This window comes from Spea bombifrons, chromosome 9 (assembly GCF_027358695.1).
Source record: "Spea bombifrons isolate aSpeBom1 chromosome 9, aSpeBom1.2.pri, whole genome shotgun sequence".
Lineage (NCBI taxonomy): Eukaryota > Metazoa > Chordata > Amphibia > Anura > Pelobatidae > Spea > Spea bombifrons.
The window spans coordinates 40,496,330-40,521,367 of NC_071095.1; the positions used below are offsets into that span (position 1 = coordinate 40,496,330).

Sequence of the window (25,038 nt, forward strand, 5' to 3'; positions counted from 1 at the left end):
CTCTTATTAAGCCATCTAGTATAGGGTAAATTTCAAGAGAAAATAATAATATAACTTTGTTATTCTACAGCAGGAACTATACGTTAATCCAGGTCCATATTGCGGAAATATAGGATGTGCCCATTAAGAAAATACAGGAAGTTTTATGCTAAGTAATCAGATTTACCCATGTTATGTTTTTCATTTTACCCTAATGCTGCTTTCTCTCAATTAAGATGGGATAAATCTGGTGCTGCTTTGAACCAAAACAAAAATGTTAGCGCATCTCCGTCAGACTACTGAGATTTTCCTTCATTTTAGAAAAGTATAGGCTATGAAACCATAATGGTGAAAAATACCATCATTTAGCTTTCTAGACAAATTTTATTTCGCGTACAATTTAGAAACACTTTTATGCTTAACTGCCCTGTTTATACAAAGGATCTTTTCTTAGGCCTGCTTGGTTGGAACCCTGTTTGATGAAGAAACCCCTGACCTGACTTCAATAGATGGGTATCTTATGCCACACAGTATGGTGGAGCTTTTTACAGAAATAAGACAAATTTTCTAACGGGAAGAGCTGGGTGGCTTATGTTCATGTAGAAAGGTGCTATACTGTATTGCCCTTGTAGACTATAACACTCATTATTCCTAGCCACCCACACTTTGTATTTGTACTATACAACACCTGATTGCCTGAATGCCATTGGACAGGGCTAGTCCAACCGTACAGGCAAACCTTTCCGTCCGCGTATGGAACAGGTTGGGGCAACGGCCAGATTCCCTCTTGGCATGCTAGAGCATGATGGCTGGACATCTCCTATCCACCAGTTACGAAAACAATAGCACACATAGATGGAGTTGAAGGAGAGCAGCAGGAGGTAGAGGCATTTGGGAAATGGATTCGGCCCCTCTCAATCCCATCCTGCCACATCACTAAAACATATTACCTACTAGAAACTGGTGATAATTTATTGAACCAATGTTTACAGAAGTACTAAAGATTCATTTCCATTCAAGTGTTAATTTTAATGTACCTCCTTTGTGATGTCATCATAAGACTTCACATGTAAATTATACACTATAGCGGAAAATAATTACATTGCATATTACCCCACAAATTAACAACAGAGGACAGAACATATTTGATGACATAAATTATAATTTTAATTTATTTTATATATCTGATGTTTTGGAGCCCAATGTTTACATCAATGTCCCTTTTTAACCTTTTGAATGCCAGAGGGATTCGCAATGTGCTGTTCTATACTGTGTCGTCACAGAAGAAAAATATAAAATTTTTCAAATATTCCGCACCAACTACTGTATGACCTATTTGCTTTGGTTCCGGAATAGCATGGCTGTAGTAGGTTGACTTTCACAGGTATTTTGTAATGCAGAATGAAGTGAGACTTCTTTCCTCGCCATTACTCCTCATCTACTACCTCAACAGTAATTGAGGGGTTGGTTGTTAATATATTTTGTAAAAGCTTGCATTTTTATTGGTAAAAACGCATGAACTGTCCTTAATAGTGTTCGTATTTTGCATTAACTTAATAAAAGCAACAACCTGAATTATTTCCCTTTTTTATGAAGATGTGTTTATAGGAATGTGTTTATTAATAAATATTAACCTTACTCGATATACGTGAGGATGACTTCCTGTGCTGCAGTTCCAAACTCTCCAATGTTAGTAATGTTCATTTAGCTCAGAGCACTAAGTGTCTTTATCATATAGTACTCTGAAATTCTTAGTGTGTTTTCTCAGGAATACTTCTCCTTTACAAAACAAAATGTGGAATTACATTAACCCCTTAAGGACAATAGGGGTTTTTACTCGTAGTATATTGTGGGACAATGGCTCTTTTAACGTTTTTCAGTGTTACTGTTTAGCTGTGATTTTCTTCTCTCTCATTTCATGCTCCCACACATATTATATATTGTTTTTTTCAGGACAAACAGGGCTTTCTTTAGATACCATTAATTTTATCATATCATCTAATTTACTATAAAAAAAATGATAAAATATGGGGATTTTTTGTTAAAAAATTACTTTTTCTCACTTTTTAAACATAAAACTTTTACTCATCTGCAAAAACGAATGAAAAAACCTGCTAAATAGATTCTACTATTTGTCCTGAGTTTAGAAATACCCAATGTTTTTATGTTTTTTTGCTTTTTTCAGCACGTTATGGGGCAATAAGTACAGGTAGCGTTTTGCCATTTCAAAACCTTTTTTTCCAAATCTGGTAATTCTTCCCCCCATGTGCCATTTCAGGTATCTTTGAAGCCGGCCAATGAAATTTACCCCATCAAATCATATATTTTTAAAAACTAGACACCCCAAGGTATTTGAAATGCTGGTATTTTAACCCTTTCAATGCACTAATTTTACCACTACCCTTTGTGAAACTTTATGGTAGTAATTCTTTTTGTATTTTTTTCACACATGTTGTATAAATTTATCGCTCCTGGTGTATGTCCGTGTCACACAACACCCCAATATGTGTTCAGTAACATCTCCTGAGCGCAGCGATACCCCACATGCATGGGTTTGTAGGGTTATTTGGGAGGTAAAAGGCCGCCTTTGTGAGGTGTGTATTTTTTTGCCATTTAGACATCTGCCCCATGTCCCATATTTGGGACATCTTTGAACCCGGCCAATTCAATTTACCCCATCAAATCATATATTTTTTAATACTAGACACCCTATGGGCATTTGTAATGCCAATATTTCCATAATGGAATTTTTGTAAAGATATTAGGACATATTTTGTAAAAATTTTAGGACTTGCTTATTAAAAACTTTTTTTTTTTTTTTGGTGACAGTGGGGATTTTTACATGTTACCGTATTTTTGACATTTTTTTGAAACATTTTTTAAATTTTTTTTTAAATTTTTTTTTTTTTTTTTTTTTTTTTTTTTTTTTTACTAGTCACTCTCACTAGTGAGCTGGGCTCCATTGACCTTGCATGGTTGGATGCAGTACCTGCATTCAACCTGCAGGAGGAGCTCGAGAGTTCTCAAGAGGGTCTGGATAGACCCTCTGTGAACTCATATCTATTGTTAATGCCATCCTGTGAATGACGGCAACGTCATTCACAGGATGGCACTTGTGGTTGCTCCTCGGAGCAATCACAAGGCGATCGGGGGTCGGGGGGTAGTGTTGCTGACATGCCTCGATATCGAGGCATGTCAGCAACACAGTTTATGCTTAGGAAGCGATTCATATCGCTTCCTAAGCAGTTTTAGCCGGGCGCCGCCGCGATCTTTGATGATCGATGCGGCGGCGGACATTTTTCTTCCGGGGAGGGCTGCCGAGGGCTGCCCTCCCCGGATCCACGGTCAGCCTCACTTGTGAGGCTTCCGTGGATGCTGCAAAGCCGCCGATCGCGGCGAAAACGCCGCGATCGCGGCGCTGCAGCTATTTAACGGCAGCCCGTACATGTACGGGCATTGTCGTTAACCCGTTGCACGGCAACCCCGTACATGTACGGGGATTGTCGTTAAGGGGTTAATTATAAGAAGCCTGTAAGTATAAATAAGTTTAGATGAAATATTGTATGAGAAGTATATGGTGCCACTCCCAAACCAAGGTTGTCCACCTATGTCCCTCAAGTGGCTGGACACCGTATGCGTACCTGGGATCTTTCCAGCAGACACTCACCCTTCCATTGGACTAGGAAAGGGCAGGCCCTTTCTAAAACAAAGGGTACAGGGTACATTAGATCTGAGTAATCACTTGCAGTTGCATAGGTTTGGGCTACTGCTTGTTCACTGATATCCTAAAGGAATCAAGGTCTGATTCATTGTTAGGAAACACATGTGAATCATGCCTTCAACTGTAGTCCTTGACTGGTTGTTCACACAAGAAACCGGGTCATCAACATATTGTAACTCTACTAAAATCAAGACCAAATGCCCGGTGGGCCGCTGGAGGAGAGCTCCACACACTCACCTGATCTGCCGGTCCTTTGTGCAGTCATGGTGCCGTGTATATCCAGCCGTCGGCTGCTGGTCTTAAAGTGCCGTGGCCACCCAATCATGGTCTGTCTGGTCTTGCTCACATGCCTTGACTCACTGCAGTGGGCTATTCACCTAGAAAGATCTCAGGTACGTGCATTTCCCATCTCCCAGTGCTAGCTAGATGATCATTACTGGACAACCGTGTCCTAATGGTATTAAGGTCCGACAAACTCCAGTGCTAGCTAGATGACCATTACTGGACAGCCGTGTCCTAATGGTATTAAGGTGCGACAAACTCCAGTGCTAGCTAGATGACCATTACTGGACAGCCGTGTCCTAATGGTATTGAGGTGCGATAAACTCCAGTGCTAGCTAGATGACCATTACTGGACAACCGTGTCTTAGTGGTATAGAGGTGCGATAAACTCCATATTGACACCAGTGAAACTAGAAAAGGTTTGTTTTTTCACAAATAGGCTGTTTCATTGTGATTTTTTTACATTCTTACCATGTAAACTGATGCAATGCGAGGATGTCGTCAGATGCCACGCTTATGGCTCTGCCACCCCTTTGCTCATTTGTTAATTCCTCCCTAAAATTGTCTATTCTTCTAGTCTTCTAACTATGAACTTTCATTTATTTTGGACCAATATTAAGAATGCATTTTCAAATATTTTGTAATTTTCAATGATGAGAACTCTTAAAATAAATAATAAAAATATTAACTCTTCAAAACTTGTGTATTTTTTTTTTTTTTTAATTTCATGAAAGCCCAAATAGGGGACAGTAAAATACATGTTAGGGGTATTTTTGTGTAAAACACTGCAGCGTAAGACCTACATAAATAAAAATCATATGCAATGATTCTAGAACATAAGGTATACCTCCTAGCATTTACTTATGTGTCTTCCATAAACCACAGCGGCCGATTTACTCAACGTAGATTTCTTCACTGAACTCGATATTATAAAGAACATTTGAGATGAGTAAACCTGTATAATGGATTGTTTTGATCTGCACCTAAAAGGGCAATATGCTTATTACCACATTTCGAAGAGTAACATTTTCACCTTTCAATGGGAACATTAAAAAAACGAATCTATTCTAGTACTGAAAGCATTCCATTTCTATTCATTTATATCTCCAGCCCTGACATATTTCTCCAGCAAATGCTTTTTTCAAGCAGATTTTTTATTTGTTACCTATTTAAATCCTTATCGAGATGTTTGAATCCTATGGTCTATCCAAAAAAAAACTAATTGGGGTGCTCTCTTCAGGTTTTTACTATGAGCAACAAATACCTGCAAATGTATTGTTGCATACATTTAAAAGCAATTTAAAACATGCGAAGCAAATGCCAGATCTCCCATTTAACACAACAGAATATAACAAGAATTTCCGTAGCAAGAAACGTAAAAGCATGAATATGTTACATTCTAAGAATTACGGATCACACTGTATGTTAAGAATCTTTTATTTCCTAATGACAAAGCCAATAACTGCTGGTCTCCAGGAATGGCTCCAAGCTGCCAGAAGTGCTCTGTAGGCATTCACTAGCAGCTGGCTTTTTCGGCAATCATGAGCCTGGGAGTCAAGCGATATGACGCACGCACAGAGCTGTAGCTCCAGCAAGCCAATACTTTTCGCTTGGAGCTAACATTGTGCATGTGAGCAGCTAAATAGCTGCTTGGCCACGCATCAAGAAGTGCCATCAGGGGCTATGTTTGCAGCTCATACTTCTTCCATTATACAATGTTCTGAACCTGTTTGTGTCTCTGTAAAATGTGGTTTCTAATACCCTTTACTTATTGTTCTGAGGTTGTTCTGTTTTTTTTTTTAATCTTTCTTAAACTATAGCCTATGGTATTAAACCTGACATGTCACTTTACACATTGATACATATCGTGTGCATGGTGCCACAAAATGCCACAATTAAAAAAAAACACTATATTTCTACAGCACTACTGGATACCTGTGGTGTTCAGGTGACACTATGTGTAGCCCACCATCAGCTGGACAGAAAACGCTACTCCATTTGACTCTACACCCACTGGAGCTTTGTTCAACAAAATGATAATGAGATTGAGTCAAGTTGGAAACAAAAGCCCCAGTATTTATTCTTCACCTTAACTAAACATCCCACCTGTTCATTTATCCCCCTGTACCAACTGTGACTTCCAAGGGCAGATGTTAAAGCAAATAGAATTCCATCTCCTGTCCCCAAACAGTGGAGGCTCTGTATAAAACACGATTCAGGTGCAAAATATTAACATCATAGCAATCAGGGCCATAACATAGAACTTTAAAGCCTAGGAGTCACAAAGGCTTCTTGAGGTACAAGTGGATCTGTACCTACTGATTTTTGTCAGTATTTTTGTATCTATTGAAATTGTCTTTTACCAGGCACGTGCATTGTGTTTGTTATCATTTCACTGGCTTATTTATGTGCCAAACTGGTACATCAGCTCTGTAATATGACTGTACATAACTTGGTTCTAGTGTCATACATGTATTCAGAGACACGGGCACCCAGATGCACAATACAATACATATGATGATAGGGAGGACCATGAACCCAGCTTGCAAGGGGGCCTTAAAATTTTGTGTTAGACCTCTGAATAGAATCTTGATGCTGATTGGACAATTTCATTGGTTGTACCAAACAACAAAATGACTGCAAACTGTGTACAAGAACCAATCTTTATGCATTACCCAATTTTTAATAGTGGCAGCATTTGAAACATTATATTTATTTGATTAGAAAAACATAAAGGAACATTTGAAGTTCACATATGTTTGCATTTCCAGCACACTGGAGTCCTTCGTCTACATACTCCAGACCAACATTACAGGTTCAGCACTAGCGAGCTGTGAAACACATTCCAGTCCCTGCTGAGCATTTCGAAGTGTTGTGAGAGATGATACAGCTCCTCTTGCCCTAATTAAACTCATGGCTACTGTTGTATGAGATCGATTTGTCCTCCCTGTTCAGACAGAAGTGACATTACATCTTCACTTATTCTTCTAAGCCCCTGCTTAACCTCCCTTACCTTTCACCAATTGCATTCCACGGCCTAGACTCTGTATTCACCGGTCATCTTTTATGTTTATTGTTATGTTAACAATAAAACACTTTACAATAAACAAAGCAGACACCCATGTGGTTACTGAGAATAAAGCTAACAGTAATTTCAATCATAAAGAATATCCCTGTAGATATGATAAAACTAAACACTGAACACTATCATTCATGCAATTGGCTGCTGCTATACCGTTTGTCTTCAATGGGCGCACAACTTAGCTTGTACAGCAATTGTACTTAAGTATGCTTCCTCCTTATCCAAAAGTAGAGGCAGGGGAGGACTACAGCAAAAAAAAAAGTATTTGTTCCTAAATTTAACAACTAAGGAATGTATAAAAAGAAAATTGGTGGAAAAAACTGACTTAACAATCCTGCTAATGGTATATCTTTATCCTGGTCATATAAAGATGAATCGGTATGTGTTATACAATTTATATATAGTCTAAAAGACTGGGTTTTTCATGTCATCTTGTACAATCATTTTATTCTTCAATAAACCACTCTCACCTTTACAGTAAAATTCCTTTTACTCCAGCTACGAAAATGGATTCTGGAAACAACTGAGTTATACAAATACAAGAATATAGCTTCTCTTTCTTTTGTGCTGCACTCACTTTGTCTTAAGCCCCCCAAAAAAGTTTCAGAACTCAAAATGCATTGGGATCGTTAGGGAAGAATCTGTGTTTAACTCATTCAGAATTCCCAAACCGCCACGGGATGTTCGAACACCGCAGCCAAAATCAGTGATGGGGCATCGATACTTAAAGCATACATCAAACAGATCGTTTTTGTCGACATAGTGACACTTAATAGTCATTTAGATATGAGTACATCATTAAAGCTCCAGGAGATACAGGGCCATGTATAATTATATTACGCCATTCCATATATTAACGCCAAAGAAATATATCCTAACGCAGAGGTTTAAGGGAACTCTACATTTAATTCTATGAATAAGATGGTCCAATACAAGGTATTAAAAACTTACACAGACTGCTTTCTCTGCCAATGCTTTTTTATATAAATAAATAAATTATAAAATATGTCTATTTTCCCAAATGGTTGTGCCCCTCCACGTGGAGCAGATGTACCTAGCATTACATATAAAGTATATTCTAATGCAGCACTCCACTGCTTTCACCTATTCAAGTGCCAGTTAAACGGCATTGGTCAGATACTAGGAGCTACCCTAATCCATTTTTGGATGTTATCATTACTTTGGCCCAAAATACGGTACTTTTCAATCATAAAATATATTATAAGGAGTTGGGTTTCTGTAACCCAGGGTCAAAGGTTCTGACACTGGGCAGCCACCATCAGGCCCAGGGAATAATGAACCACTCAAGCAGAGGAACTCCAACAAATCCAATGTTCATTGGAAACAGGCAAAAGTGTAGTCAACAAACAATTGAAATGTCGGTACTGATGCAGAAGCTCAGGAAAGGAAGGTGTAGCAAGGTTCAAGGCAGGTGAGGATCTACAGCAATAAAAGAAAAGCCTGGGGTCAAAGTTCTGTAAATACACAGCAGCCAGGACCCGCTGGCCCTCACCTGGCTGAGGAGTCCCCTTTGCCAACTCCATGCTGCACAGCTGCATGGTTGCGAAGGAGGCCAAAAGTAGTGGACTAAAATTTCGCCCCCCAGAGGCTGTTTGCACCTAGGGAGTTGAGCTAGGTACCAGCAGAGCTAAAAGAACCCCACAGTCTTCTTCCATATAGCTCCAGTTTTCCAGAGCTTTGGTCCCTGTGTGTCCTTGGAGCACTGCTTATCTGATACCGCAGACCAGCTAATAGGGGTCTAATAGGGCTCTACGCTCCTACATTAAACCTAACAATAGCAAAGTCCTCTGGAAAACAAAGGGTTAAACAATAGACTGCAGCAAAGCTACACTGACTGAAAGGTGTGATGGGATGATATAGAGCTGCAGATAATTACCACTCACCTGTGAGACCCTCCCCAGGAGCTAGCTGACCAATGGCAGATCATTCACCTATGCATTCACTTGGTCAACCCCATGCTCGGCTAATCTGAACCCCATTAGCATGGCCATGTGACCACATGGCACCAAGGCCTGGTCGTTGTGGGCATAGGCCTCTGTGATGCAGTGATTGCGGGGTGGTGCGTCCTACCCTGCAAGCATTCAGCATAGGAGGACCGGTCAGCAGTCTTTACGAGGGACATGACGTGAACCCAAAGCAGTTCATCGTTCTTTTAGCCAGCCTGGTTTTATCCCAGTTTGATCAAAAACATTACTTGTGATCCCCAGATCCACACTATTAGGCTTTGTGAATGCCGTCATCACTTCTGGAAAATCTCACTAGACCTTATTCGGAAACAGCACGTTGAGCACAGATTATTAAGCACAGACATGGGTCTTTTTAATAGAAACTTTTTTGTGTATGTATATATGTACGCAATGTTTTTCTTATCCAGTGGAGTTCCTCAACGTGTAGATGTAATATTACATTGAAATTATAAAAATACCCTAAAAAATGAAAAATGTTTTTTTTAAGTTAAAATTATATTTTGTTAAAATCTTTTTTGAAACTTTTTGATAAATGAGACGCTAGCATCTCTAGAATGATGTCTGACCCTATTAACAAAACACCATATTAACAAATCTTTCTACGGAGCATATTTTATATCTCTCTCTCCAAGTATCGTTTCAGTCCTCCTTTGCTGCTTGTATGAGAGTTAAAGAAAATATTACCAAGCAGTTCTGATTTTCTACCTAAATAAGTATTTAAATCTTCTGTGTTTAATGCCTGGTAACTCCAGGCTAGAAATTGAACAGAACCTGTTTTCTCGCTAACGGAGAAGGTCAGTAAGATTCACATGACCCAAGCAACAGAATCGTTCAGAGGCATACTGTAAGGCAGACAAATTGACCTATCGCTATCTTTTCATGGAGCCTGACAATTTAATTGCTTCTTTCTGTCAATCATGTAGACATGCGGCATTCTACTGTATCTGAGTTGAAAAATCTAATGCTGTGTTCGTGATTGGGCTTTCACATTGGCCTAAATGAAGTACAAAGGTGTCTATTACTAGGTACAATGAGAAATCCCAATATTTTTATATTTGTAATCAAAATGCAAACTTATAAAAACACTGGAAGCAAAAAAAAAAAATCAACATTCTTTAATAATAAAATATAACAGTTCTTATTTGTTATTAGTTATACCTAGACCAATATCTCTTCTCTCTGTAAAGTTAAAATCAGGTAAATGTTATGTCATGCACGCAGCTATGATGTAATCAGGGGCTGACGGAGCATGGAAGGAGTTCCAGTCCTCTTCTGTCTGTTACTAAGCCAGTAAGAGAAATAAACATCATCCAAACTCCAGCGAGAGAAAAAATAGAACAAATAAAATAATTTTACCCAGAAAAATAGTTTAAAAATTATACTCTTATTAGAAAAAACAACTTTACCATAAATAAATCAGTATTTGGGTTTTTTCCCCAAAAAGTAATGTTTCTTTACATCGTCTTCTCACCAGAGAGATGCAGAGATAGCAGTTAATGTCCTTCCTGGGATCAACATCAGCTAATGGCTGTAATTCATAATTATTTTAAGGAATATTTAAGTATTTATGACATCTGGTTTGCCTATTTTGGAGATTAATGAGTGTCAAAACCTTCATTAAGGAAACAAATACACAAGCAACTTTGTATAATCTGTTTGTGCTCTATAAATAAAACATAATCTAACATAATGGATGTGCCCTATTTATGGTTATTAAGTCAATGGGGAAGAATAATCATGGAGATCATGAGAAGTGGAAGTTGAGAATGACTCTCCCATGGTATACAAATAAGATGGGTTTCTAATAGTTATGCGACAGCATTGCTTGTTCTTAGCGATGACCTCTTTGTCCTTACCATGACATTGTTTGTCACTGAACATGTGATTTAAAACCAATTTGCAATGGCAAACTTGGAACCAGCTTAATTGTAATTGTATTCTAAGATGTGGAAGTACTATAATCGTTGGTGGTCATGTTATAATACCATTTATTGATCACTGCCACACTCGGATCTGCCCGTCCCAGTACGATGATGCAAGAAGCGACGGGATAACAGGATGAAAAGTGACGCTGATACAAGCACCGCCGTCACCAGGAATACAGCGTAACGCTCTCGCTGTATGGTAGTTGTAAAAGGAAATGTTGCCTTCAGAACTTCCTGTTACAATAAGAGATCCATCTGGGGAGAACTCACATCCAACAGCGAATCCCTCCACCTAAAAAAAAGTGTTAGTAGAAACAAAATGTGTTTTGCAACTTTTAAATAGGTTTTTAGATATAATGATAACTAAATACTTTATACAACTGACGTGTCTTAGTTCTTCTTAACCATACTTAACATACATAATACGGATCAGTAAACCAATCAGATAGCGAGGGGGTCCAGCAAGACAAATAGACAGACAAGATAAGAGGTACGTCCAGAAGCCTTTTTTTTCTCTTGGTACTGCCTTATGGCCGACTCCAGCAACACCCTCTATGGCCGTCGTCCTCATTGTGGAGCGCTGGGATGTGTCCTCACCGTGACGTCAAAACCCGACGCGGTCCATGTAGGCTGTGATAGCTCTGCATCGTCTCCAGAGTGTAAACTTCTGGGCTCCGGCTACCCGGAGCCTTCCCTTGCAGGACGTGGCCAGGACAGCACACTGACGTCGGCAGGCAGTCCCATGATGTCGGTGGAGGGTCCCCCTGATGTCAGTGGGCACTCCTGTGACGTCGGTGGGGGGTCCCTTTGACATTGGGGGCATTACTGCTGGCGTCAGGGGCGTTCCTGCCAATGTCAGCAGGAAACACCCCCATTTAAATGGAAAATGGGCGGGGAGCGGGACGTGTCAAGAACCCAATCCCGCGACCTGGAGGATTCGGGTCTTGACCCTGAGAACCGGAGAAGCGGTGCTCAACCCGGCAATCTCCGGGCAAACCCAGAGAGTTCCCAGGTATGGTCATAGAGCAGAGGCACACCAGGCCAGTCTGATCGCCCAAGAGGGAGATCTGCTTCCCAGATTCGAGGCAGAGGGGATGTTTGCCTAGACCAGGACACATTGCTGCATATGTCTCTGATCTGCTTATGTGACATTACATTGATTTTTGCATCGACTCAAATAAAAGGCATCAATTTTGGCGACAGACTCCATGTTTCGAAGTCATTAAAGTACATACATGCTAGTAAAAAAGTACCTTAAAATTGCGACGCTATAAAGAAACGCATGCAGTGATTTATGCCTGATTTATGTAAACTGCTGAACCATTAAAAAGCATGGGCAGTATTTTCTAGCTATATTGATCCATGTAATTTTTCAGATGACAGGCCTGCTTCGCACATACATTATTTATAACTATTTAATAAGACGGGAAAGTACAGGTGTCACAACAAAATGTGTCAATTATCATTTCGTAAACCTTGCAAGATTTTTTTTTTTAATCGTAAACTGTCCCCGTTTTCATAAGTCAAATGAGTTTTATTAGACGGTATCTGAGGGCACCTCCATTAGCCATATTTTTTTTTTCATCTATTAGATTAGACTTGCTTGAAAATCCACCAGTAAGCTAAATATTAACATTTATCATCTGGTATGCGCATATTTCTGACTGCTGCATACGCAGCCAAAGGTAAAAAAAGGTTTTGGAAGTCACATACCGACACACTTGAGTCTGCATTATTAATAAATAGCTCGGACCGGGGTTTGCATTTCTTGCATTTAAATAATGATTTTAACTAGATTGCCGAAACAGTGTCTGCATCCCATGGGTAGCATGAATTCAATCTGATATATATAGAGAGCTATTCCCATGCTATACAAAGAATTTAAAACCCAACGTCATCTGTACGCAGCTACAAACAGCACATGGTGGCATTACGGCTTTGAAACAACAACTCCTACCATGTTTTGTCAGTGATGACTGCCAGCGGACGATGAGGTTATGGTTCAAAAACAACTTGGGTGCAGCCTATTATTGGATATTGCTCTATACAGCAATTTCATATTCATGCCTGGGAACTTTTCAGGGGTGGCTGATTCGAAGTCCCCCACTCCTGGGGTTCTGATCAGAGGGCAGGACAAGTCACATGCATGAGCAGGGCAAGCCTCAATGGAGACAATGGAGGGACGAGAAGAACGTAGGAGTGGACATGACCTGGTAAGGGTGTAGGTGTGATCAAACACCCCCTTCACCTACCTGTAGGTTAAGGATACTAACCCTGATCCCCACGTAAGTGGTGGTTCAATCTCGGAGACTCCAGGGAAAGCTCCCAGGCATGTTCAAAAACCTAAGAAGTATTTATTTTAAAATGATGCACATAGCCTAGTAAAGTCTGCATTTTTTGGAGAACGGCTCTGAAGGGGGATCAACTTGATGTAGAAAATGTGACCCCACATCAACCAAGATGAACTACTACACAGAAGGGACATCAATGTATGTTTCATTCCCGAACAAAATGTAATATGTAGGAAACAGCTCTCCTTCTGGGTACCAGGTGGATAGAAGGTTCTAGTGCTACTTGACTGGAAAAGAGAATGAAGAACCGTACATGCCTCAAGAATAACAAGCTTCAAAGGTTGGAATGTGTTTTAAAAATTATGTTTACAAGCTCCTTTACATTCAACAGATCACTGTAAAACTTGATGCAGAAAATTGGTTCTGATTCTCTGACAAGCAATTTTAAAGTATTACCTTGTGTCCTTCAAATCTTTTCTTCTTGTTCATCTTGTACGGACGCTGGGCGGAAAATAAAGCTATGTAGTTCCCATTGGTTTGAGCGATAAAAGTATTTTCCTTTGGATGAAGGGCAAGACTTGGACAAGTGTAACGTTCCTAAAATGAGAACAAAACCTCCTTAACACATTATAGAACACAGTATGCATTTACAGAGCTATTCTTTTAACAATAATAAATAATTTTATTCTTCACAGTTAAATGTACATAATGAATAAATGGTAAAAAAAAAAAATCCTCAGAGAGAATAATAATTTAAAAGAATAATAAATACAGTTCAAAGAAGGACAATGGGTCGAGGCAATACCTTGTTACAAATTACACAGAGCCCAAGAGAGCAAGTACTTATATGGCACAAAGATCAGGTGATATGCATGCGCTAGCTGATGTAGACCTGCTGATGGGACCTTTAGGGATATTTATAGCAAATCCAAATCAAGCAGCACTATACTTTAAGGTAAACTGCACAGGGCAGGGCATGAAAGCAAGTATTTTACTAGCCCCGGACTTGAAGAAACATGTAGGAGAGCTAAACATTTCAACTCCCCGATATGACCATGAACCATGTAGGGCCAGCTCGACCATCCCTGAAGATGACTGTGGTTGGTTCTTCAAAATGAATAGTAAATTCAGAGAGTTTAAAAGCTCAGTTCTCCTCCAAACCCCTTTGGTTTCATAGGAAAAAAGAAGGAGTAGCATAGAGCAAGTAATCAGCCTAAGGCAAGGTTACGGAAGGCTTATAGATGTCACGGGACAGCATAGAATAACATGGGGACAGAGTACAGTAGAATGCAGTAGCACAGGGAGCTATATGAGTATCGATCTAGATTGGCAGAATGAGACAGCATAGAAGAGAATAACATGGGGACAGGTCAGAAAAGTAAGGTAGTCAAACAGAAAGAAGAAACATAACTTGGGAGCCAGCCGTCTAGACAGATGAAACAAGATAGCATCTAATAACATGAGCTTTGCAACTAGCTGTTCTGTTCTATTTGACCAAGTGGAATGATATTACCAAATCAAATTGCTATATAATAATCTACAATTTAAATAAGCAGGTAATTCACTTAAACATGCCTACAGATTGAAATACTTTTTTTTTCATTAAAGATGTTTTAATTGCTCTGCTAAAAGTGTTCCCACCTAGTAAATGAAAGAAAAAACGGATAGAGCAGAAGAGTTGAAATGGTTATGGATTTTCGCCATGGCCGCTTTGATCTGTGTTAATTGGGTTTCTCCAAATCCTTTGTAACCGGGTCAGATACACCGCAAAAATAAATTGGTCTTTATAGTTTTAACATCCCCAGCACTACACTAATGACTTATTCTGCATTATGTCCAGTTATCAGATCACTGTTAAAAAGGGTAGCAACAGTTAGAAACTCTTGTTCCAGATGCCTTAAAAATCTAAAGCTATATATTTATCCACACGTATGGCTCCCTTTTAAAAAAAAAAAAAAAAAAATCTCTAAATTTAGAAATTGATGGTAGGTATGAACTAAATTGGTCCATTTGAATGTGTTCAGGACTTTGGATGCAGCTCAGACATCTAACTCTGGACCAGATTCCTCTGTCAGGCCAGTCTATCCTAAACATTCTGAAATTCACAGGAAAAAATAGTATTAAAAAAATGACAGTTTTTTTCCCTCCTGAAACTCCTAAACTTTACTGGGAATTAAAAAAAGAACATTCAACTTGGGGTTCTTTTTATATATTTTTTTAATAATTTATGAAATCCCACGAATTACAAACAATAAATTTAACTATACTTAGAACTAACCACTTTTGGTTCTGATCGTAGGAATATTCATAAGTCATATGAGCATTTAAATGCTATTTTCCAAACTGCATATTTCCTATAGGTTTTTATTATATGGCGTACTATAGGGATTTGATGGAGGTGGATCTCAAAACTGCTTGAGGCTACATTTCTTTGCAGAGTGGAATATTTGACTAAAAATCAAATATCGTTGAAATGTAATATTACTGTAATAAAGAATAATACAAAGGAAAAAAACTCAAATCAAGAACTTACATGGAATATTTGATTGGATATTTTTGCTGCAGTACCAAAGTCCCAGGCGATGATGGTGCGGTCTGCAGAATCCCGGCTTACTGAGTCAGTGGTACTGAGGAACTCTTTGCCACCACGAAGAAAAAGGACTTCAAAATGTTGCTGAACCGCAGCTCTATATGTCTGTATTGGCTGTAAGGGCATAGAAGTTCCTTTTAACCATATGAACGGTACACAAAACTTTAAAGACCGACGTATATGCTGCAAAACTGCTCATCACAATAACATGGGTGAAACCTTAACAGAAAAGCTAAGAAGCAAAAGGGACATTTACTTTTCTAGAACACATTTACCAAGTTGGTACCAAGTTGAGGACAAAGCATGCCACTGTCAACAGATGACAGCTAGAGGACTATTAGGTGTACGTTATGGATATTTAGTATAAAACACAAATTAATACCGTTAAAGGTGTTTTTAATTAGTTTTATGCTAAAAACAAATTTTAAGACATCTTTACTTTTAGTGTGTATGGCAACAACCTATCAGTAAACAGTAGCACAAGTGCAGGCTCCAGTGGCCTTTGTCCTCAACCATTATTACCCTGGGACTAGAATAAACACTTGAATGAACCACAGGGTGAACATACAGATACAAGCATATATAGAGTGTGTCTGTGGGGTTACAAAAATATAGGTAACAATACTTTATTACATTGGGTACAAAGGGCGGTAATAAAGAGTCCACTTTAATATTACCGCATGTGCTTATGTCCAGGAAATTCGGTAAATCTGGAATTTTTTATGCCAGACATAGGTTAACCTAAGTCTAAATCTAAGAAATGTTTGTACCAGATATCTTCCTTGAGTTGAAAAGATCAATATACCTATTTATTATTTTAGAACATTGATGTGACAATCGCCTGGATCCATATTTTCCACATCGTACTCATAAGATACCGTACTATTGGATAATTAAAGGTCAGAACATAATTGCTTGAAAACGCAGAACTGAAATGAATCAATAACACTAAATTCAAATATCAAAATGAATCTAACAAAAATGAATGAAGGCAAAAGTCATCACTGTGTTCCTCGAAAGATTAAATTACAAAGGGATGAGGGTTTTTTTGTGTAAAAGAAAAAAAAAAGTGTTACAAGACAATTTCTAGTTATTTCTAGAATGCAGAAGAAATTATTTGACAGACCCATACTGTATTTCTATTCCTCGGGTTGGAATGCAGCCCAGAGTCTCAATGGAGATTGGAGCAAAATAAAGAACATGAAAAGAAAATTGTCACGATTTTCAGCCTTTTTCCATACTGAGTGTCATATTTATTCAAATGCCAGGGTTTACAATGACAATGAACATGGCGCACTGCAGAAGGTCATTTTATATTCCTTCAGCAACAGAAGATTCATGTTATCTGCTTGAAAAAAGGGCTGAAATGGATTTCTAAACGAAAGGCATTTTATCTCTGTATGCAACTCTTAAGATTTTCTAAAGTATAACCAACTTTACGAAACCTCCACGCTCTGGAGGAAAGTGCCAAAGCCACCATGGCGGTTCACTATTTTGAGTGTTTAGGGTACAGCCTACTACTATGGTAGTAAAAAAGGTTCATGTGTTGGTCACGTACACGTCAACTATCCTGGATCTGGTGGGGCTGTCCCAATATATCACCCGAGATCTACAAGCCCCAAAAATTCCTTGTAAAACTACAATGTAGATCGTTTCATGGGAAGCTTCATGGGAGTTTCACATTTAGTGTTACTGTCTCTGTGATCCAATGTGTCACTATTAAACTCCCAAGATTTACCCTCATTAAAGGGGCGCTTAGCATCCCACTAACGTACAGAAAATGTTATATAGAATATGATACAATCTTCTAATGATATTTTAGATACATTTATTTAGGGTTAACTCTTTAAATTCCAACCGGATTGGTTATATTTAGCCTTTATGTGTAGTGCTTAGAGAGGCACAAAGGAATATCCAAGGTATTCCACTCTTTATATGGTGAAAACATGAAATCTGCTTTTTTTTTTTTGCTTTGTTTCTAGGTTTCCATCAAGAATCGTGATGTTTATCTACTCCCTGCTGCAAGCTATATTTAGAATGCACTGGCTTTTCTTTCTTTTCCCATTTTGTTCCTGCTGAGCAAAGAAAATGCTTTCACAAAAGATGAAACAGTGTTTCTTTCTCAGGGAAGCCTAGCAGTGCAATGTGTCACCAAAAGCCAAGCGCTGAGAAGGTTCAGTAAATGCCCTTTTCCCCTCTGTTCTGTGCACTGATTGCAGGCATCTTTAATCAGCAATGTGTTTACTCTGCTGATGACTCTTCGGAGAAATTTTAAACTGGTGGATGCGGTCATGTTACGCCGTGCCAAAGCTTCAACATAAGCTCATAGTTTAGCTGAATCCAAATTGGAGATAGATTTTAAAGGCTAACGCAGCGAGCGTGTGCATTAAGACGGACGTGAGGCCCTGGGTTTGGGTCTTAATCTAGTACACCTGCTTTGATCTGTTATATCAATGATGCCTGTTTCACTACACGTACAAGTCAAGTAATACCGCAAGAGATCGAGTATTTTGAATAAATATTTTGTATTTTTTCTTTATTATTTATATAATATAACCAGACATCCATAGAAGTGTTAATTCTCGTAAGGTCAGTGGGAGAAAGGGTTTAAGCAACACAAGCTACCAGGACCACTGGGGATTGGGACCAAGCGACTAAGTTAACAAATAAATTACATATCCCCTTCCTAAATTATATATCCCTCACTTACTCATCCATTTCCTTTTCTCTCTCTGTTAATTCCATCCCAAACTATGGATCCCACACTTCTCTCCACAACTACACCCCATTTTACTCTATGTGATCCTTTCTTTTAACCCATTTCTGTGACAGACCCCTCTCTGTCCATGATGGTGTCCTGTTTCCATTTCTCCCCTGCATGAGATAAACCTTTCCTGGGTTCAATAAAGATTATCCTCCTTTCCTCCCCAATGACTGAGTCTCTCCTCCCATCTCCCTGAAGATTCACCCCATGGCAGTGCCAGTGCCCATTCGCCTGTTTCTCTCCCCCACATCAGTTCTGTCCTCAGAAAAACATAGTGTTCCCTCCCCATGACAGCGGGATCCCCTCGCTGCCCATCACACCGCCACTCACTCTACTCCCTCTTCATGAACACTCTCCAACTAAAAGACAGTTTTCACATCATGATATGTCTTCTCTTCTTCATGTAGATAAGAAAATGGTTAATGGGGGAAAGGAATATCACAACCTATTAATATCTGTTTGGAGCTAATTCATACACAGGTTGTCCTGAAGAGAACACATTATCTTAAAGGACTGTCCCTTCAAATTTCAGACACTTACAGAGTAGCTATTTATATTTATTAATTCCGGAGTATAATTTCCCTCTGACACAAAGCCAATTGAGCTAATATATTTTATTATATCAGTATTGATGAGCAATTCCTATTTCATCTTGTTTTTCTATTAAGATAAAATTATGCAAACACTGTAATTGATGTTTTCAAGCTATGCATGGAAAAAGTTAAGTCCAATTTTTACTATAAATAGGCTACATGATTGCTTTATAACCACCCGCTTCTTTAGCAAATAATTAAATGGACAAATATTGATTCTGTCGCAGTTTCAGGTCACTGGTTTTGCCTTCTAGCTGACAAATGCAGCTTCATAACCAAACTATTCATTTGAAGGTCAAAAGTCTTGTTGGTATTAATTCCCAAATTTGACAGCTCCCAACCACTTGCCTGTGTAGATACAGGTTTGAAGCAGCACACAGCATTCCGGTGGACATATCATATGTGATTGAGAGAGCATGACCCCATTAACGGGACACTCCAGTCTCCCATACAGGCCCCAAAAAATGTAATGCAGATTAAAGGACTTTGTAAGTATTAGAAAAAAGGCATGGAGAAGCTGCAGCTCCAGAGCTACAGATCCCTGTCACCTCCATGGTCTAACGATTCTCAACACTGATTGGATGCTTGTGTATCGCATACATTTCATGGGTCACTCAGTTATAATATACATTAAAGTGCATGATTGCCGGCGTATCCCTTTAATTTTAAGCCTTAGCACCAGGCCCATGATGTTAATCCGGCCCTGATCAATTTAGTGTACGCCAGCCATCTTAAACCCATCCTGATGCGGGTGTCGATGTGGCAGAGCCTGTCCTGGTGTGTGGGTTTGGGTGTCAGTGTGGCAGAGCCTGTCCTGGTGTGTGGGTTTGGGTGCCAGTGTGGCACAGCCTGTCCTGGTGTGTGCGCATTTGGGTGTTGGTGTAGCAGAGCCCGTCCTGATGTGTGAGTTTGGGTGTCGGTGTGGCAGAGCCTGTCCTGGTGTGTGTGCTTGGGTGTCAGTGTGGCAGAGCAGGTTCTGGTGTATGTGTTTGGGGGTCGGTGTGGAAGAGCCTGTTCTGGTGTATGTGTTTGGGGGTTGGTGTGGCAGAGTCTGTCCTGGTGTGTGTGTTTTGGTGTGGGAGAGCCTGTCCTGGTGTGTTTGGGTGTTGGTGTGGCAGAGTCTGTCCTGGTGTGTGTTTTAGTGTGGCAGAGACTGTCCTGGTTGGTGTGTGTGGGTGTCAGTGTGGCTGAGCCTGTCCTGGTGTGTGTGTGTTTGGACGTCAGTGTGGCAGAGCCTGTCCTGGTGTGTGTGTGTGTGTTGGTGTGGCAAAGCCTATCTTGGTGGGTGTTTGGGTGTCGGTGTGGACAAGTCTGTCCTGGTGTGTGCGCATTTGGGTGTGAGTGTTTTGGTGTGGCAGAGCCTGTGTTGGTGTGTGTTGGTGTGGCAGAGCCTGTCCTGGTGTGTGTTTTTCGGTGTTGGTGTCGCAGAGCCTGCCCTGGTGTGTGTGTTTGGCTGTTGGTGTCACAGAGCCTGTCCTGGTGTGTGTGTGTGTGTGTTTGGGTGTCGGTGTGGCAGAGCCTGTCCTGGTGTGTATTTGGTCATCTGATTCCTGGCGCTTTACTTACTGTAGGAATAAATAGAACTATTTCATTTTTACTTATTCAGAGATAAAACACCCTCCTGAATTTGTAGTCACTTCAGAGGACAAAAAATCAGTGAGAGGAAAGGTAAAGGTTTTGTGTTATTTTTTTCTGTTTCAACCTGCATATTTTATTAAAAAGGATCAGTGGTACTAAATTGTGACTTCAGGGGTCCCGTGTATGATGACTTTATTTTTAGTATACTGATGTCCTCCTAATCCCATGACATAGGATTCTATCTTGTATTATCTGCCAAGCACTGATGTAATCCTTATCCAGTACACATTGATGCCGAGGAGTTAAGATTCTGTCTATTTTATTTATTTCCATAAAATGGCCACCAAAATCCTCAGCACCAGGCCCATTATGATCTTAATCCGGCCCTGATCAATTTAGTGTACGCCAGCCATCTTCAATCCAGCTAGTTCCCACATTGTGCTCCAGCCTTGCGCAGTTTTATTTGGCTAAACTTGTTTTAAATGGTTTGTGGACTGACTTTTTTACTGATTAAATGATTTAGTATTGATAGAATGACATAAAGGTTGATCAAAAAACTGTGTCCACTGCTGTTTTCATTATCGATAAATTAACCCTGTATTAATATGTATTAAAAAAAAACTTGGACACCCCTGCTCTAATACGTGTCGCATTTTGTTTTATTTTTTTTTTATTGCTTCTTGAGATTTGAACTGTTGTAGTGCATAGTAATTCTGGCTCTTCTGTATACAACAAAACAAAATCTATTAACATTATTTTCTGTTGAATATGTCTTTTTTTTTTACAATGTTGTAATCAATTCAATAATAAGATCTCTAATTATGCAATAACAAGTTTCATGTTAATATTCAAGCAATCATTTTGGATTTGGCTTTTTGAAAATAAATTCTGCATAGTGGTATCTGCAAATGAGTCACGGACACGGTGAATTAATTCTGTGTACTTTATTTGGTACATTTTAATGGCAAATTTAATTACTGTGACCAAAGGAAGTGCTTTGGATAATAAGGTTGAAATCGAAGCTCAAAGGGTGTACCATTGGCTCCTATGCTGAAACAAAGAGATTATTCTGTACCTGACCCTAATATGCACAAACTGTTGCCATAGAAACATAGTACTTTTGTAGTCAACTATTATCTTGTTATTGCAGCTTAAATTCACTGAATTGCATTATCAGCTATTGATGAATTGCGACTGCAGTTTGCTTCCCACTACCTGTCACCCAGACGTACCAATATCATCACTGGTACAAAGGATCGCACTGGGAAGATGTTGCCATGGAAACCAATGAAGAAGTGATGCAATGTATACATTCATTAGCCTCTCACAATCCTATAATGAAGCACTAAGCTCTGTGAGTGGCAATAAAGATTCTCTCTAAAGAGTTTCCAACAGGCATTTTGTAAATTACCGTATTTATCGGCGTATAACACGCACTGGTGTATAACACGCACCCCCATTTTTGAACAAAAAAACTGAACCAAAAAAACTTCATCAGAATCACTGCTATCTGGGAAACCACACACACACACACACACACACACACAGTAAGACACACTCAGTAAGACACACTCACACTCAGACACACACACCCTAACCCCCCTTCTCAGGATCTCCCCTCTCTCTCCCTAACCCCACCCCGGTCACTTACCTTCAACTCCTGTGTTGGAAGCGTGAGGAGTTTGTCTCGGGTGCCGGCGCTTCACTGCTGAGCGCCGGCACCCGAGACAAACGCCTCACGCTTCCAACACAGGAGTTGAAGCGCTGAGGCTGAGGCAGGCGGCGGCTGCTGCTGCTGAGGCTGAGGCAGGCGGCGGCGGCTGAGGCAGGCGGCAGGCGGCAGCGGCGGCGGCTGAGGCAGGCGGCAGGCGGCAGGTGGCGGCTGAGGCAGGCGGCGGCGGCGGCTGAGGCAGGCGGCGGCGGCCAGCAGAGGAGTCCTGGATTTCTGTCAGTCAGGGGGGCCCGAGAGTTGCCGAGCGGTCGTCTTCAGCAACCGCTCGGCACCCCTTGGGCCCCCCTGACTGGCAGAACTCCAGGGCCCGGTCGCAGTTGCGACCCCCGGTAGTTCCGCCACTGGCTCTAGGATTTATCGGCGTATAACACGCAGGTAGGTTTTCAGCTACATATTTTAGTTAAAAAAGTGCGTGTTATACGCCGATAAATACGGTATGTTCCACAAGAGTGACTATGGATAATTCTTTGCATTATCCATAAGATAAGAAAAACCACAGGTTTCCACGTGGGCATTCAGATGCCCTCCCTGTATCATAGCAGAAAGGAAAAGGAAGGATCTAGCAAACAAAAAATATAGAATACCAAGGTTTAGTGATAAAATGTGATTACGAAAGCGAAACAAACGTTTAAAGATCTAGTAAAATTAAGTGGGTAACATTGGGACTTTCATTTAAACATCCTAATCATTCAGGTTACAGATGCTGGACCCCCACTTTTTGAAACATATTTTCACTGTAATTTGATATTGATTAACAGAGGTTAAATTGTAATATTTTGTAAATTCTCCCTCTAGTTTCTGTTTAGTCTACGTTTAAGTGTTACTTCCCTAATCCTCTACACCCCTGGTGCCCATTACACTGGTGACAGCCGTGGGATCTGATACTCTTTGAAGATGGTCCAAACCACCACCTGGGACATGCCAGGATGGATGTCCAGCATCTCCAGTACTACAATGAAAGAGATGAAGGACTTATTGTTTGCCAAGAGATCCTGTAAGATCTGGAAAGTAATGCCAGAGGGGTCGGAGCCCTCATGATCAAGGACATTATTATTGAGGAACGCCAAGGAGAAAGGGCGAAGGTATGGAGGTTCTGGAACACAGAAGCACCACAGCCGCTGGACAAGCCAGTATATGAAGCAGCAGAGCCTCATCCACTTTGTTGGATTAAAGTATAAAGGTGTGGCATTAGGGAAGTTACACTTAAACGAAGACTAGACAATGATTTATTTTTAATCCAAATAGAAATGGAAACAAGAGGGTGAATATGAAAAATATTACAATTAAATCCCTGTAAAACTGCAGTCCCAATAATTTTCACAAAATGAGGGTGCAGCATCCGGTACAATATACAATGTTATGGCAGCAGAATCAGTATATTTTAAGACATACATTTATAAAATTAAGAATCCATAGCTCAATATCATAGAAAACCATGCGGAAATACAATACACCTCCCCCAGAATTCCTAAGGGATAAACTTGCGCTTCCTACAATACACTTCCCTTGGATTTTTCATGGCATTAACCCCAGGACTTGCAACCTAATTTATAAAACCATGGATTTTATATAATGTGACTGTTTAAACTATGGTACGCTAGCATAAATAGACAGAGATTCCAAAACAAGTATCTGAAAATAAAATAGCTTAGATCTGTTAACAAAGTACTTCAACCTTTATGTGGACCGAGGTCTTAGTGGGTCCCCTAGGCTCCTTGATGCTGACATTGATTATGTGCCGCAAATAACTTCCACAATTATGTGTTACCAGAAATGTGAAAGGTGTTTGTTATGATATCACTGGCTAAATATTGTATAACTTTTATAACGGATATTTCCTCTGTTCACATAGATTGCATAATAGATGATATCATCTTTCACAAAGAAAGTTTACCCACAATAGCCATCCCCATGTGTTTAAGCCTGCAGACAATCTGCACATTTTCTTGGACTTTCATTGAACGTTAAGAAATGAAGATTTTTTTCAACATGTAGTTTGTCATTCCAGCGGAGAGTTGAAAGAATTATTGCCTGTTCATTTGCCACAAGGTCTACTTCTCGGAGTCTGATGGTGGAACGGCACTGAGATTCACTGAAGTATGAATGTCAGCACTTTGAAAGAAACTGTGTTGCACCTGTTACTTTTGTTCTTAAAAGAGCAAATCGCCGTTAGATTTTGCATTTTTAAATCGTCTACGGAACAGTTAAACACTTTCTAACATTCTGGATCTCACTGAGCACATAAATCTTCATATACGCACAGCAAGTTAACCACACAAAGACCAGGCCGGGGTCCTTACATCACAGGATAGCAGATTATCTGAACCAAAATCAATAAATTAACTGAACACAGTTGGTGATAAATCAATTAATTAAATGTCGAGTTCAATAGCTTTCTCACAGAATGTCCAAAAAGTCAACATCATAATTGGCTAACCACTTGTTTCAGCTAAGCCAATCTTTGTGTAAAGCCTCTTCTCTATCAGTTCCAAAGATCTTCCAATGTTTATGGT

At 39.8% G+C, this 25,038-nt stretch overlaps 1 protein-coding gene across 1 annotated transcript in view; it reads right to left on the bottom strand.

Annotated features, from left to right (window-relative positions):
* Positions 1-10,639: 10,639 nt before the first annotated feature.
* WDR25 (WD repeat domain 25) overlaps positions 10,640-25,038 on the bottom strand; it is a 62,962-nt gene continuing 48,563 nt past the window's right edge. The window contains exons 5-7 of the mRNA XM_053474547.1: positions 15,802-15,972; positions 13,725-13,865; positions 10,640-11,269 (exon numbers count right to left, since the gene is read on the bottom strand). Coding sequence (XP_053330522.1) covers positions 11,048-11,269; positions 13,725-13,865; positions 15,802-15,972 — 534 coding nt within the window. The 3' untranslated portion in view covers positions 10,640-11,047. The remainder of the gene's footprint in view (positions 11,270-13,724; positions 13,866-15,801; positions 15,973-25,038) is intronic.